The sequence below is a fragment of the Dasypus novemcinctus genome, chromosome 14 (assembly GCF_030445035.2).
Source record: "Dasypus novemcinctus isolate mDasNov1 chromosome 14, mDasNov1.1.hap2, whole genome shotgun sequence".
NCBI classification, from domain to species: Eukaryota; Metazoa; Chordata; class Mammalia; order Cingulata; family Dasypodidae; genus Dasypus; species Dasypus novemcinctus.
Genome location: NC_080686.1, coordinates 61264620 through 61281532, shown reverse-complemented (window position 1 = coordinate 61281532; position 16913 = coordinate 61264620). Strand labels below are relative to the sequence as shown.

The 16913-nt window shown below is 39.3% G+C and overlaps 1 protein-coding gene across 3 annotated transcripts in view; it reads left to right on the top strand.

Moving 5' to 3' along the window:
• STK3 (serine/threonine kinase 3) overlaps positions 1–16913 on the top strand; it is a 296968-nt gene that overhangs the window by 21192 nt on the left and 258863 nt on the right. For all 3 annotated transcript variants that reach the window (XM_058275773.2, XM_058275772.2, XM_071207934.1), the window contains exons 2-3: positions 882–962; positions 4311–4439. In XM_058275773.2, the coding sequence (XP_058131756.1) occupies positions 882–962; positions 4311–4439 (210 nt within the window). The remainder of the gene's footprint in view (positions 1–881; positions 963–4310; positions 4440–16913) is intronic.

Sequence of the window (16913 nt, the reverse complement as noted above, 5' to 3'; positions counted from 1 at the left end):
ATGCTCAGCTTTACTCATAAAAAGAGAAATGCAAATTAAATCTATTTTGAGTTACAAGTTTTTACCTAAGATTGACTGAAATCCAATCATTTGGTTAAATATCCTGTTGGAGAAACTGGTCAAAGAATAAATTGGTATGAGGTCTATGGATAGTAAACTACTCATATCTCTCAGTAAACATATATCTAACATACAACCATAGTGGATAATATATAACAAATGTAATCAGCAATTTAATTTATTGCATGTTATAGTTATAATATTGTTATATTACATTATTAAAAATATATTAATTGACATATTTATAATATAGATTGTTATCAACATATCTACATCTATATATGTATGTATGTGTGCTTGTGTGTGTGTATTCTTTTGACTTCACAGTTTCACTTCCAGTAATTTATCCTACAGATATGCTAGCATATGTCTAAATTGACATATGTAAGTTTTCAAGCAGCATCATTGTCCATCAGTAAGGATTTGGACAAGTAAGAAATGCTGTAGTGTTGCAATAGAATAGGATGCAGCTGTGAAAAAGAATGAGGATGGTTTCTCTGTACCACTGTTGTAAAGATTCCAGATGTAGGTTATACAGTAAGTGAAAACACCAAAGTGCATTATTGTATAAAATGCTATTTTGTGTATGATAAAGGAGGGGAGAAAAGAATATGAGTTCATATTTGCATGAAGGTTCCCAAGAAGCTAACAAAAGTGATTATACCTGGGGTGGAGCTGGGCAGATAAGAAACCAGGGTTGGAATGAAACTGTTTTACATATTGTTTGATGTTTGAACAATCTGAATGTATTGCCTATTAAAATCAAGTAAAAAATTTTATAAAAGGTCATAAGGAAAAATATTTTCTTTTTTTCTTATCAGTAAGCTAAAAAAGCTGAGTGAAGACAGTTTGACTAAGCAGCCTGAGGAAGTTTTTGATGTGTTAGAGAAACTTGGAGAGGGGTAAGTACAAAAAATGTAAATGTTCTATTCAAGTAATGACATAACAGTTAAAAAAAAAAAGGTGTATGATTTTAATCATCCAACTAGGGGACCTTTGTTTGACTTGACTAATAATAGTAATTAAAGTGAAGATAAACTGTAGCAGTCAATATGGATTTGTAAAGGGCAGCTTATGCTAGATCCAGTGATGGTGTTTCTCAGAGAAGTAGGCCATATAGGTAACTATATATCAAACTTAAATATCAAAGCACAGGTGTACCAGAAAAAGAAAACTAATTCAGCATCACTTTGCTATTTGTTATGTAGTAGCCAAGTAGCTCTCAGGTGGAGAGATGTTGCCATTTGTCTTCTCTTGTTGTGGGATCTCAGTATCTCATTATCTCTTGAATTCAGGGAGCCCATTCCATTGTTGGCATCTCCAGGTTTTATCCTTGGACTGCTCATGCTCCCATTCCCTTGGTGAAAGTACTATCTCTGGACTGTCTCAGGGAACACAGTTAAGGGGTGGGTTAGCAACTCACATATGATATATTTATTCCAGCATTCCATCTACTTGAGCCTTTGACCACCATCTCACTTACTGTAGGCTACTGTTGAGCCCAGGTTTCAGTCAACCAGCCGAGTAAAGCTGTTAGGGATACTCACAACTCTTCGAACTAATACATGTAGTCTGGAGTTTCTGGTCTGTGCATCTATATCAATAAATTTCTTTTTTCCCTGGAATCTATCCTCAAAAGTGTTCTGTTAGTGTTCTGCTGATATAAACTGATGAAATCTACCAATTTTTTTTTTTTTTTTGGTGTGAATGGTAGCTACTCTTGGATCAAATTTTATGCTTATGTGTGTAGTATCTGTGGGAATTTGAGTATAATTCTGGGCCTGGGAGCAATGAGAGGTAATGGTGGGATGGGTGTGGAGGGGAATCTACATTCCCCTGAAAGATAACTGCCTCAGGTGAGGTCTCTTACGGAGACTTCAGGCATTATGATGCTTATCTTCTCAGACAAGGGGTCTGGTTTGCTTTTGCTGGTAAGGGACCCTTGGAGAGATTTGGGTGTTCACAATACTCAGATTAATAAGCTAAGTGACCCTGTACCAATTCTCCAGTAACTCTCTTTACTGTTAAATGCCTTAACTGTAACATAATAGACCTAATGATATTGTGAATTCCATTTGCAATGTAATTTGGTTCTCATCAAGATCAGACTTTGCCTTTAGTTTTCAGAAATCTTAACCCTGTGCCTACAAGAATTAAGAAATTCATTTGGGGCATTCACAGATTTTCTAGTTTTCCAAGTTTGAGTTGGGAATTTAAGCCCTGAGCTTGTTATATTTATTCTATAATTTTTCCAGTGCAGGCATAGGAAGCAAGCCCACGCTAAAGTCCTTGTACTTTGTTTTCACCTTATTTTTTGTTGCTAAAACTACTTTGTCTCCTAAAGTTTTGCCTAGACTGCAGGCAACTAAGGGTGATAAGTAACTATTTTGCCACCAAATGCCATGGACTACCAGTATACTTACTATTTGTCATTAGCATTGCAGTCATTACTGTCAGAGAGAACTAACTCAGGATTCCCATCTTTTCCCCCTTCCTTGATGCCGCTTTCTATATAAAAAACTGTATTGACATCAAGGTTTGGTCAGGAAAACAGAAGCTACTCTATTCTGCATATAAAGAGTTTAATATTAAGGTGGGAACTCAAATAACTTGTGGAAGGGCCAGAGATGCAGAGGTCATGGAAGTTGCTGCCAGAGGTTGGAGAAGCCAACACTGAAGATGCTTGAAGCACTGAAGTATTTGGTTCTCAAAAGGTCCCTGGGAAGCTGCTGGAATTCTCAAGAATCTTTGAGAAACTCCCACCAACTCTCTCAGTCTGTAGCAGCATTGTGGTAGTTACCAAAAAGCTCAATAGGAAGTCACTGTGTATTTCACTTCTGCCAAGGCAGCTGCTGCAACCCCTTCTGGAGAGTGATGCTTTTCCTTTAACTGTTACTTTTTTTACTTCACGCATGTTCTTCTCAGTGGCAAACTCTTAACTGGGAACCATTTAGGGAAGGGGATTCTGGGAAACATAGTTCCCAGCTTCTCTTTTGTATTGCCAAGGAGACTTTAGAAGGGAGTGATAGTGTTGCTTAACTGAAATTTATAGCACAGAATTATATGTTAGCTTATGTATATATATCCTGAATGTGACTTTGGGTATAAAACTGAATAAAATTACTTCAGAAAGCCCAAAGAACAGGAAATAATATAAAATTCATTTTGTTAAAGTTGCTGCTTTATGCTTTTCCATTTATTTTGAAAGATTATAAGTTTAAAAGTTACCTTGCATAGATTCCTAATATTAGAAAGCATTCCAAGTCTTTCCATGGCTTGGTCTTTGTTCCCTTCTGTAGAAATATTAGAGTGGTAAGAGCATGATTTTTGGAGTCAGGCTGTGTTTGAATTCTGACCTTCTTAGTTAACTGGTTCTTCAACATTTGTTTTCTAATTTTTAAATGGCAGTGCTGTTTTACCTAACAATTGAAAGGGTTAGACTTAAAATGCAAGTAAAACACCTAGTATATTACTGGCTTATAGTAAGCATTCAGTAAAAGGTAGTGGTTCTTACCTTGTCTTCTAATTCATACTAAGGTGCAAATGACTTCCTCCTTTGTTTTTGGCTGTTTAAAACAAAAAATTTATTTGGCAAAATTTCAAGAGTTGTTGTAGAGACAGGTTTTGGAAAAGTGGTTGAGTCCTAGCACTCATTCTGTTTACCTGTAAGTGTGTGGTCTTACTCTTGAGGAGAAGAAGGTAGTGAAAGAAGCATTTGAAGGGACCTTGGATCTGCAACCCAGAGGAAATCAGATAGCTGAGTTTCCCTGCTTCTGTAATTTTGGTGTTATCGGGCCCCCAGCTGAGTGTTTCAATTCCTCTTAAATACTCTGAACTAGGGATGGGACTTTTATATTCTGGGGATTACTTGCTTAAGGTGGTCAGCTTTTTTTCCTAATTTGAGACTTTGGCTGTTTTTAATCTACGTTTCATTTTTAAAATTTCCAGTTATATCTTTTCAATGCTGTGTTTGTTTGAGTTGACAAACTGTAAGTTTTCTTTCATAAGAAAAATAGAAGCAAATCTTAATATATTAAATTGATAATTATAGATTTTAATTCTGTAATTAAAGCAGTAAAGCTAAGATATAATTCATGAACTTTATTGTTTACTTTGGTTTTCACCATTTAAATAGTTCTTTAAACTAGAAAAGATTACAACACAAAGGCTCATAATAGACTGTTTTTCTCTTACTAGTAATCCTATTTAAAAGGAAAAAATAAAATAAATAAATGTCTTGGTTCTTTTAGATCTTATGGAAGTGTATTTAAAGCAATACATAAGGAATCTGGTCAAGTTGTGGCAATTAAACAAGTACCTGTTGAATCAGATCTTCAGGAAATAATCAAAGAAATTTCCATAATGCAGCAATGTGACAGGTATGAAGAGATTTTCTTTGTTTACCTTCATTCTGATCAATTTTGCTTGTAATGTTTAAGAAAATATGTTCTTTGGTTATCTGTTTGGTTTTCTTTTCCTATTTTCTATTGGAAATGAGACTAATTTTTCAAGGAAGATGAGGACAGGTATTTAGGGTTAAGACTTACCGTTCTTTGCTTATAAAACAGGAAAGATTTTATAACATCAAAGAATATGTGGTGATAGAAAACACTCAAGCAATTTTCCTATTTTCAGGACGAATTATGGGTGAACATGTTTTTTTATATTAAGGGGGTCACTTTTATGATTGTTTTTACTAGTTAAAAATCATGTTTTACACAAGTCTAATTCTTCCAGTAAACATTTACTGAGCATCCCCAGTGGGTCAGGTACTCTGCCAGAATTTAGGAATACCAAGATAACTAAGATCCTGTTTTCTTCTTGAGCTGGCAATCTAGTTAGGGAGACAGGTACACAAATAGTTATAATATAGCACAGTTACTGTACTGAGTGGTGCATGGAGTAATGTGAAAACAAAGAGCCTGGGCAGGGGAGTCAAGAAGTCTGGAATGCTGAAGAGGAGTTGATATGGTAAAGAAGTGGAGAGATGAGAGAGTAACAAGAGTTCTAGATAGAGAATTGAAAAACAGCTCACTGATATGTGTTCTGACAGGGCTTAGAATTGCTGGAGTGGTAAGTGTGAGACAGAGATGGTTGTGAAGTGAGGTTGAATACGTAAATGGAGATGATTATGGAAGATCTTATATGCCATGTTAAATAGCCTGGTCTTTATGCTGTAAGGGATGCAGAGTGTATACATTAGGACTATCTTTTAGCCTATAGTTACTTTATCAAAGGGAGATTTATTGCTCTCATTTAAAAGATCTAGAGATAGGGCTGATCAGCAGCAACAAAGTAACATCTTTGTCTCAGGATTCTTGAACTCTTTCATCCTTAGCCTGTGGCCTTTGTCCTCCTGCTTATTATCTCATGGTTAAGATAACTAAGGATCTTAGTTATTCTGGTGTTCCTAGATCTTGGCACAGTACCTGACTCACTGGGGATGCTCAGTAAATGTTTGTTGAATGAATTAGGTTTGCATAAAACATGACTGTTTTTAATTAGTAAAACCAGTCCCAGCTATGTCCACATTCCAAGCAGGAGGAAGAAGGAAAGAAGATGAAAGGGGCTTTCCCAGAAACTCTCACCTTATGTCTTATTGTGTCACATGGTGATTTAGAGCTACAGGGGAATCTGAATACACTGTCACCCCAAATCAAATCAAGGCTCTAATAGTAAGAAAGGAGGGAAAAAACATTGGTAGACATCTAGCAGTGAGTGCCACAGGGATCAAAGACTTTTATGTAGGAAATTGGTATGGTCATATTTGTATTTTAGATGGGTTACTCTTGTGATAGATAATGAAGTAACGCATTAAAACATTATTGCTCTTGGGAAGTGGATTTGGCTCAACTGATAGAGCTATTGCCTACCATATGGGAGGCCCAGGGTTCAAACCCAGGACCTCCTGACCCGTGTGATGAGCTGGCCCACATGCAATGCTGATGCATGCAAGGAGTGCTGTGCCACTTAGGGGTGTCCCCTGCATAGGGGAGCCACATGTTCAAGGAGTGCACCCCCGCAAGGAGAGCTGCCCTGCTCAAGAAAAGCACAACTACCCGGGAGTGGCACTGCACACATGGAGAGCTGACGCAGCAAGATGATGCCACAAAAAGAGACACAGATTTCCTGTGCCACTGACAAGAATGCAAGCGGATACAGAAGAACATACAGCAAATGGACACAGAGAGCAGACAATGGGGATGAGGTGGCGAAGGGGAGAGAAATAAATAAAAAATAAATCTTAACAAAGCAAAACAAAACATTATTGCTTTTGATTTGGAATTTAAGACATACACTGTCAAAGCTAGAAAATTATCCAGATCAGTCATTCACATTGCAAATGGATTTATTTAAAATTAATGAGCACTTACTTTCTTTATCCATCCAAGAGTTGTAGAGTTGCCACCGGATGAATAGTGGCACCTGAATTATGGATGCTAAGACCACTTATTTATTTATTTATTCATTTTATCATTTATCCAGTAAATATTGAGTAACCATTATGTGCCAGCACCGTATGTTACTAGGTACTAGATATAAAACAGTGAACAAAAAGCCTGGCCTTATTGAACTCATAGACTAGTTGGGGAGAGAGAACATAGATATTTAAATAAAATAAATATATTATTGGGAAGTGGATGTGGCTCAAGTGATAGAGCTTTTGTCTACCATATGGGAGGACCTGGCTTCGATCCCTGGGGCCTCCTGGTGAAAAATAAGAAAAGAAAGTGTGCCTGTGTGGCAAGCCAGTGCCAGCATGAGTGCCTGCATAGTGAGCTAGTGCCCACGTGTGAGCCAGTGACCTACACAAGTGAGTCACGCAGCAAGATTGTGACGCATCAAAAGAGAGACAAGGGGAGAGTCAAGGTGAAGTGCAGCAGAAACCAGGAACTGAGGTGGCACAATTGACAGGGAACCTTTCTCTCCATAGAGGTCTCCAGGATCGAATCCCAGGGAATCCTAGAGGAGAGAAAATGAGAAGAGAAGACAACACAGACAGCAAAAACAGTAGGGCGGGAGGAGGGGAAGGGGAGAAAATAAATAAACTCTTTAAAAATATATATATAATTATTAAAATTATTGATAAGAGCTATAAAGGAAAAGAAGAGGGTGCAGTGGTAGAGAACATTTTGAGAGGGGTTATTTGAAGAGAGGACATTTAAGCTGAGATCTGCTCCTTATAAGGTTGGAGTCTTCCAAACAGGGAGGTCTTCCTGTTTTGCATATGCAAAAATCCTGAAATGTGAAATTGATTGGTTTGCTCAAGGAATTGTAAGGAGTCCAGTAAAGCTCAAATGTGAGAGATAAGGAAGGCAGTACATGTGAAAGAATTAAGGCTTGTGTTGTCCTTGTTTTTGACTCTGCTTGGAAATGTTACTTATTTCAAGTACATATTGGCTTGCTCCTTATAGGCCTGTGTCTTAATGCTTTCTGACTTAAAAAAGGACCCCATACCATAAACACAGGGTAAGATAAGCTAGCATAGGGTAGTGAATTCATTTACAGAATGGTAGTAGGTTAATTATCTCAAGGCTGATTAGTTAACTTTCTGTTTTAAGTGTGAGCTAATTAAAATTTCTGTAACATGTTCTAACGAATAACTATTCCTTGTAACGATCCTGCCTTGCGGGGGCCTGAGCCTCTCCATGCCACACGGGAGCCCATTGCTCCACACGGGAGCCCACTGCGTAGGTCTGGGACGCCTTTTTTCTGTATTTTACTAGGAGATCCCAGGGATCAAACCCAGGTCCTCTGTATAGTAAACAGGAGCTCAGTTGCTTGAGCCACAACTGCTTCCTGATATAAGCTTTTTCATCATAGCCTTATACTGAAAAGATTAAATTCATAGGAGAGGAAACATTGTAAACTGTTGTGTTTTTCAGAGTGCTTTTTTCTCTTTTGAGTTAGCATGGTGGATGAATTGTGATTCATGATAACAAGAAACAGTACACAGAGACTTTAATTCTCACATAAGATGATTGCTCTACCTGGCCAGTGCTCTTTTTGTGTGTGTGTGTGCTTTTGTGGTCACTGGAAAGCAAATATTCTCCATCTTTTTCTCCCTTATTTGGATGAGAAGAGTAATGAGGAGCACAGGTCTTTGAATTTTCAAGATTATTCACTCTCAGGGCTTCTCATTAAACACATTGTCACCAATAGTACCTTTAACCTAGGATGAATCCACATATTTGGGGACTTATTTAGAAATATAAGAATTTTGGGCCCAAAATGATGGGAGAGGAAGACATGGGCCAAATGGGCTTTGTAAGCCAAAAGAGTTCTAAGTGTTGGAGAGAGCAGTTGGAAGGTTTTAAGCAAAGGAGAACATGGTCTAGTTTATCTTTTTTTTTTAAGATTTATTTTTAAAATTTATTTATCCCCCCCCTTGTGGCTTGCTTGCTGTCTGCTCTCTGTGTCCGTTCGCTTCATGTTTCTCTGTGTCTGCTTGTCTTCCTTTGTTGCGTCATCTTGCTGCGCCAGCTTTCTGCAGGTGCGGGCTGTCAACTCTTCGCCGGTGTGGGCACAGACTGTCAGCTCTCCCCCGGCACAGGCCAGCTTGCCTTCACAAGGACGCCCTGGGACGTGAACCCACGGCCTCCCATATGGTAGATGGGAGCCCATTCGATTGAGGCACAGCTATTTTATCTTTTTAAAGGATTATGCTGTCTCCTCTGAGAAGAATAGATTGTTATGGAATAAGAATTGAAGTGAAGAAACCAGTTAGGGGGAACTGGACATGGCTCAACTGATAGAGTGTCCGTCATACCATGTGGAGGGTCCAGGGTTTGATCCCCAGGGCCTCCTGACCCATGTGGTAAGCTGGCCCACACGCAGTGCTGCTGCATGCAAGGAGCGCCATGCTACTCAGGGGTGTCCCCTGTGTAGGGGTGCCCCCCGCGCAAGGAGTGAGCCCCGTAAGGAGAGCCACCCCATGTGAAAAAAGCGTAGCCCGCCAGGAGTGGCAACTGCACACACACAGAGCTAATGCAGAAAGATGATGCAACAAAAAGAAACACAGTTTCCCAGCGCCACTGGATAATGCCAGCGGACGCAGAAGAATACACAGCAAATGGACACAGAGAGCAGATAATGGCAGGACGGGGAGAGAAATAAATAAAATAAATCTTTAAAAAAAAAAGAAACCAGTTAGGAATATTTTATGTGAGTCTGGACGAGAGATTACTTCTCCTTCTCTCCTTCCCAGAAACAGTAAACATCCTTTAAAAATACATGATCAGGGGAGCAGGTGTAGCTCAGTTGGTTAAGTGCTTGCTTCCCATGTACAGGGTCCTGGGTTCAATCACTAATGCCTCCTTTAAAAAAAAAACAACCAAAAAAAACATGATCACACCCCTGAAGTGAGCCCTAAGGTTGTCAGTATTCCTTTGACATTTTCCTAGGAAATATTCTCTCCTACTCCAAGCCAAAAAACTGTCTCCTCCTCCTCCTCTCATAACTTTTACCACCATCTTGCACTTGTATTTATGTAAAAAATACTTTTTTTAAAGAGCAGTTGTAGGTTTATAGAAAAATTATGCAGATAATACAGAGTTCCCATATTCCCCTTCTTCCCCCTTCCTTATTATTAACACTTTGTATTAGTGTGGTGTACTTTTGTTACAACTGACCAACAGCATTATGATAATTATATATATATATATTTGCGTATAAAAAGATGCATTTAATGATACATAGCTCTTCACAGAGAAGACTAAAAGACTTTAAACGAGGGAAACGGACTTGGCCCAGTGGTTAGGGCGTCCGTCTACCACATGGGAGGTCCGCGGTTCAAACCCCAGGCCTCCTTGACCCGTGTGGAGCTGGCCATGCGCAGTGCTGATGCGCGCAAGGAGTGCCGCCCCACGCAGGGCTGTCCCCTGCGTAGGGGAGCCCCATGTGCAAGGAGTGCCACCCGTAAGGAGAGCCGCCCAGCGCGAAAGAAAGTGCAGCCTGCCCATGAATGGCGCCACTTCCTGTGCCGCTGACGACAACAGAAGCGGACAAAGAAACAAGACACAGCAAATAGACACAGAGAACAGACAACCGGGGGGGGGGGGAATTAAATAAATAAATCTTTAAAAAAAAAAAAAAAGACTTTAAACGATAATCCAGGAATATACAACCATGCAACACAGACCAGTTAGCCAGGTCTAGAATAACCTGGCTTCTTACCACAACTACCCTGCAGTGTAAACACTACCGCCCTTCTTCTCCCCCTCTTCCCTCCAGAAAGACACTATATCTCGCATGAAAAAAGCCACTGTGGGGAAACCAGAAATCTTAACTGTGTGGGTGGCCAAAATTTTGAAAAACCAAAGGAAAAATAATTCACTGGTGTTAGTAGGTGAAAGCAGGTAGTCAGGTACCCTTCACTGGACTGCTTTGCTCTCTTATGCATGTTTTTTTGTTCCTCTTGTTCAGCCCATTCACATTGGGTCTCAGTAGGCTTGGATAAGCCATTTGAAACTTACGGCTTCTTTGGAGCTTACCACAGTGCTGATCTTTTCCCATCAGTAGCTCTTAACAGGTACTTATTGTCAGAGGGCTCAAAGCCCAGCACGGAATCTTTCATTGGAATGGGTTTAGTTGATCCATCATACTACTTTGGGGTGATGAACACACTGCCCAACAACCAGCACTTCTGGAAGAGCCTGGTCAGCTCTGTCAGGAACAGATCTGAGTACCTGCTTGTTCTCCAGCAGCACCACCTGTCGCTGCTATCCCTGCTCTGTCAGCTATAATTATACTATTAACTATTGTCCTTAGTGTGATTAGGGTTCACTCTTCGTGTTGTACAGTTCTGTGGTTTTAAAACATTTTATTCTGGTATCATATATATAACTTAAAATTTTCCATTTTTAATCACCTTCAAATATATAATTCAGTGGTATTAATTACATTAACAGTGTTGTGCTGTCATCATCATCATCCATTACCAACATTTTTCCATCACCTTGTGCCCACTAAGCGTTAACTTCCACTCTCTACTCCCCACCTCTGTAGTTTACTTTCCATTTTATGAATTTGCATATTCTAGTAATTTCATAAGTGAGATCATAAAATAGCCTGTCCTTTCATGTCTGGTTTATTTCATTCACCTTGATGTTTTCAGTGTTTATCCATGTTGTAGCATGTATCAGCTTCATTCCTTTTTATGGATGAATGATATTCCATTGTATGTATATACCACATTTGTTTATCCTTTCATCTGTTGATGGACATTTGGATTGCTTCCACTTTTTGGCTCTTGTGAGTAATACTGTAGTGAACATTGGCGTACAAAGATCTGTTTGAGTCTCTGCTTTCAGTTCTTTGGATATAATACTTAGAAGTGGGATTGCTGGATGTTATGGTAATTCTATGTTTAACATTCTGAGGAATTGCCAAATTATGTTTTCTACAGTGGCTGCACCATTTTATGTTCCCATCACAAGTGAAGGAGTATTCCCATATCTCTGCATCCTCTCCAGCATTTGTTATTTTCCATTTTTTAATAGCCATTCTAGTGGGTATGAAGTAGTATCTCACTGTGGTTTTGATTTGCATTTTCCCAATGGCTGATAGCTAATAATGTTGAACATCATTTCATGTGTTTATTGGATATTTATGTATCTTCTTTGGAGAAATGTCTATTCAAGTCCTTTGAACACATTTTAGTTGGATTATTTGTCTTTTTTAAAGAAACTTTTTATTTTGAAATAATTTAAAAATTGCATGACAGTTGGAAAAATAATAACAAATGCCATACAGAAAACTCCAACATATACCTCTGCTGCCCAGATACTCGGATCCACCAATTTTAGTATCTTGCTGCTTTTGCCACGCCTGCGCTCCCTCTCTCCCTCCCTCCTCCCTTCTTTCCTTCCTTCCTTCTATCTATTTTTCTACCTATCTATTTTCTGAATATTTGAGAACAGGTTGTACACAGCATATTCCCTGAACACCTAATACTTTCATGTACATTTCTTATGAACAGGGATTTTCACTTACGTGCAGTTATCAAGTTCAAATATTTAGAGTTGATACAAAGCTTGCATTCTATTTTCCAAGTTTTTCTTATGTTCCAGTAATGTCTTTTGAACCTTTTGGATCCCTTCAGTATTATATATTACATTTAATTGTGACTATCTCTTTAGTTTCTCTCTCTCTCTCTTTTTTTTTTTATCGTGGAAACACACAACACAAATCTTCCCATCCTGATTCCTCCCAAGCATACCGTAATTCAGTGGGATTAGTAACATTCACAATATTGTAGTATCCTCACCACCATCCATTACTGTCACTTTTTCTGCACCCCAAAGAGAAACTCTACGCAAATTTTGCAGTAACTCCCCATTGTTCCTGTTTCCTCCCCACCCAATAACATATATTCTACTTTCTGTGTATGTTTGCTCATTTTCTGATATTTTCTTTATGCTTACAGTGAGGCTTAAATTTAGCTTCCTAAATCTAGCACGCTCTTGTTTGCTTTGATACCAACTTAACTTTATTTTTTTTTGAGATTTATTTATTTATTGTTTTTATTTCTCTCCTCTTTCCTGGCCCCCCCCCCCCCAGTTGTCTGCTCTCTGTGTCCATTTGCTTTGTCCGTTTGTATTCTTGTCAGCAGCACTGGGAATCTGTGTCTCTTTTTGTTGCATCATTTTGCTGTGTTAGCGCTCTGTGTGTGAGGCACCGCTCCTGGGCAGACTGTCCTTTATTTTTTCATGCTGGGCGGCTCTCCTCATGGGGTGCACTCCTTGCACGTGGGCCTCCCCTACACGGGGGAGACCCCTGCATGACACAGCACTTCTTGCACACATCAGCGTGGCGCGTGGGCCAGCTCATCACACGGGTCAGGAGGCCTTGAGTTTGAACCCTGGACCTCCTATGTGGTAGGCGGATGCTCTGTCCATTTAGCAAATCTGCTTCCCCCAACTTAACTTTAATAGCATACATAAACTCTAGCCTCCAACTTCATGCACTTCTTATCACAAGTTACATGTCTATTTATTATGAGTCCCAAACGATTGATTTATCATTACATTTTATACATTTGCTTTTACATCCTGTTGGAAATAAAAAGTGGAGTTACAAATCAAATACATTAGTACTGGTATTAATATTTACCCATGTCATTATCTTCACCAGAGATTTTTATTTCTTTATGTGGTTCAGTCAGTTATCTTTTGTTCTTTCATTTCAGCCTGCAGCAATTCTGTTAGCATTTCTTTTAGAGCTGATTTAGTAGTGACAAAGTCCCTAAACTTTGGTTTATCTGGAAATGTCTTAATTTCTCCCTCTTTTTTTTTTTTTTTTAAATCTGGTTGTGTCATTGTCTTTTTGGTGCCTCTCAGCACCACGCAGGTCTGGGATGCCTTTTTTCTTTTTTTACCAGTAGGTCCTGGGGATCGAACCTGGTTCCTCCATATGGTAAATGGGAGCTCAATTGCTTGAGCCACGGCTGCTTCCCTCTCCCTTATTTTTAAGACAGTTTTGTTGGATACAGAATTCTTGGTTGGCAATTTCACTTTTAACACTTTAAATATGTCATCCCACTGCATTCTTTCCTCCATAGTTTCTGAGGAGAAATCACACTTAATCTTACTAAGATTTACTTGTGTGACGTGTTGCTTCCATCTTGTGGCTTTCCGGATTTTCCTTGTCTTTTTGCATTTGACAGTTTGATTATAATGTGTCTGGGTGTTGGTCTTTTTGGCTTTATCCTGTTTGGAGTTTGTTGAGTGTCTTGCAAATGTGTATTTACGTCTTCTGCTAAATTTTACAAGTTTTCAGCTGTTATTCCTTTGAAGTTCTTTCTGCCCCTTTCTCTTTTTCTTGTCCTTCTGATGCTCACATAATATGTATATTGGTATGCTTAACCATGTCCCACAGATCTCTCAGGCCTTGGTCTCTTGTTTTTTTTTTTTTTTTATGTTTTTATTACAGAAGTTGTAAACTTACAAAACAATCTTGCACTTGTGTAGAATCCCATACAACACCCCTTCACCAACATATTACACTGTTGTTGAATGTTAGTTACAGATTATGAGATTTATAGTATATCATCAGACTCTTATCACTAACTATGGTCCATGGCATACATTTGGCATATTTTTCCATACCCCACTATTATTTTATTTATTTTTTTAAAGATGTATTTTTATTTATTTCTCTCCTCTACCCCCCTCCCCCAGTTGTCTTTTCTCTGTGTCCATTTGCTGTGTTTGTTTGCTTCTGTTGTTGTCAGTGGCACGGGAATCTGCATTTCTTTTTGTTACATCATCTTATTGTGTCAGCTCTCTGTGTGTGCAGTGCCATTGTTGGGCAGGCTGCACTTTCTTTCATGCTGGGTGCACTCCTTGTGCATGGGGCTCCCCTACGCGGGGTACCCCTATGTGTCACGGCACTCCTTACACGCATCAGCACTGCACATGGGCCAGCTCCACACGAGTCAAGGAGGCCCAGGGTTTGAACCACGGACCTCCCCATGTGGTAGACGGACGCCCTATCTACTTGACCAAGTCCGCTTCCCATATCCCACTATTATTAACACAGTACATCTTTGGCACTGATGTAAGTATATTATAGTATTGCTGTTAACTATAGTCTATAGATTACATTAATTGTGTTTTTCCCATTCTTCTCCACATTCCCACCACCCTGCAATAGTGATGTATATCTGTTCTAGTTCACAGGACAGTCTTGCATTTGTACTATTAACTAGAGTTTTCATCCATCTCTGGATTTACTGTGTTATTCATTCCCTACCTTGGTCACTTTTCTTTATTCTTTCCCTCCCCTGCTGTTTGACTAGATAATTCCAATTGTATATCTTCATGTTCAGTGATCTTTTAAGTTCTAATCTTCTGTTGAACTTGCTTACTTACTCTAAGGCTTAGCGGTTCACTTGTACCTGGATTCCAGGTCCTCTTTCCTACTCAAGAACTTCCTTTTATCAATATCTATTATTTCCTCTCTATTGATTCATTCCTAATAGCATAAAAGCCTGCCTGGAAGTCTTACGTGGTTTTCTACTTTGGCGTTCCATAATTAACCATGTGTGAACCATTAGGATTCCTGATTTGTCTGTGTTAAGGGCAGGCTTAAGCCTTGCTCCTTCTGTCTTTCCTTCTTTCCACTTGACCAGGGGTTCTTAACCAGAGGCCCATGAACTCCCAAGGGATCTGTGGAAAGATTTCAGGGGGTCTGAGAGCTTGAATTGAAAAAAATCAAATTATTATCTTCAATTTCTCTGACCTTTAACTGAAATCTATCACTCCCTTCATCTATGAACGTATGCAATAAATTGTAGTAGAATTCTGTGGTTTTTATCCGACTGGCAAAGGGGTCTGTGGAACAAAAATGATTAAGAGGGAAGTGGATGTGGCTCAAGTGATTGAGCTCCTGCCTACCACCTGGAGGACCTGGGTGCAGTTTCTGGTGCCTCCTGAAGAGGATGAGCAGGACAGCAACCTGACACGACTGGCTGACTTTGCAGGCTGTTGTGGCGAGCTAATGGAACAGGATGATGCTACAAGATGACACAACAAGAGACACAAGGAGGAAAGCACAATGAATGACTCAACAAAACAGGGAGCAGAGGTGGCTCAAGTGATTGGGCACCTCCTTCCCATATGGGAAGCCCTGGGTTTGGTTCCCGGTGCCTCCTAAAAAGAAGACCAGCACACAACAAGCAGACATAGCAGATGCAAACAATTAGGGGGTAGGGAGAAATAAATAAATAAAATAAATCTTAAAAAAAAAAGATTAAGAACCCCTGCTTGGATTTCCTTTTTGTTTTCTAAAGAGTGCAGCCCTTAGCCCCTAGCTACATGGATTTTCCCATGGAGACAGATTGAGAGGAAAAAATCCAAGAGAGAGATTCTGTATAGGGCACTTTCCACAGAAGCAAGCAAGCTATTCTCATAGGAGGTGCCACTTTATGCTTTTTAGGCCCAATTGTGTCTGGGACCCATTGCAGAATTCTCCATGGAGGGCTGTTGAGCAGGACTTGAGCTCCGCCTAGGGGTTCTAGTGTGTAATGAACAACCATCGCTTGCATAGCTGAGGAGTTGAATTTTTTATTTTGAACTCTGTCATTTAAAAAAAAAAATTCCAGTTTTTATTCTGTTTACTTATGTTAAAGTATTAAACATCTGTGCTTAGATGATGATACATACACTTTTCATTTCTGTGTGTGACTTAGAATTATTACTTTGATCTGCAAAGTTGTTTTGTGATTTTGGTCCTAATCATTTTAGAAGCTTTGTCTATCATGGCACCTATGATCAGATGTTCTGCTTTTGTTGACAGTTTGAAAGATTAAGTGTGAAAGAAGTGCGTGCAATATTTTCTTAAAGGAAAGTCTTTTATTCCAGATGTGCTTCTGTTCTGTTTACTTTATGGTATATATATGAAGAATTGTGAAAGGTCTGGTATTTTACCATACTTACAATAAGCTAATAGATTAGCCAGTTAATATTTCATAGATGCTGGCAGAAAACTTGACTCCTAAGTCAGAGAGAGATGACTCAGAACAAAGTTGCATTGATTCCTTTTGTGCTCAAGTTCTGTGGGGGTGATATGAACGGCCCAGAAGAATGCTCTGCATTCAGTGGGTTTGTGTTGCAGCTGAGGAGCACTGAGCCTGGGAACCTGTCATTTTATAGCAAGCAATAAGCAGGTCTACCTTTGTTCCAGAGGAAGACACTGCTTCACTCATCAAGACTGCTTCCTGCAAGTACTACCCTGAGAAATGGTCCAGGGAAAGAGAGGTGTGGGCCTTGCATTCTTGGAATATCCTGTGAGATGTGAAGAGTGCAAGAGACCCATGGAAAACTTTCTCTTCTAACATACTGTATTGTATA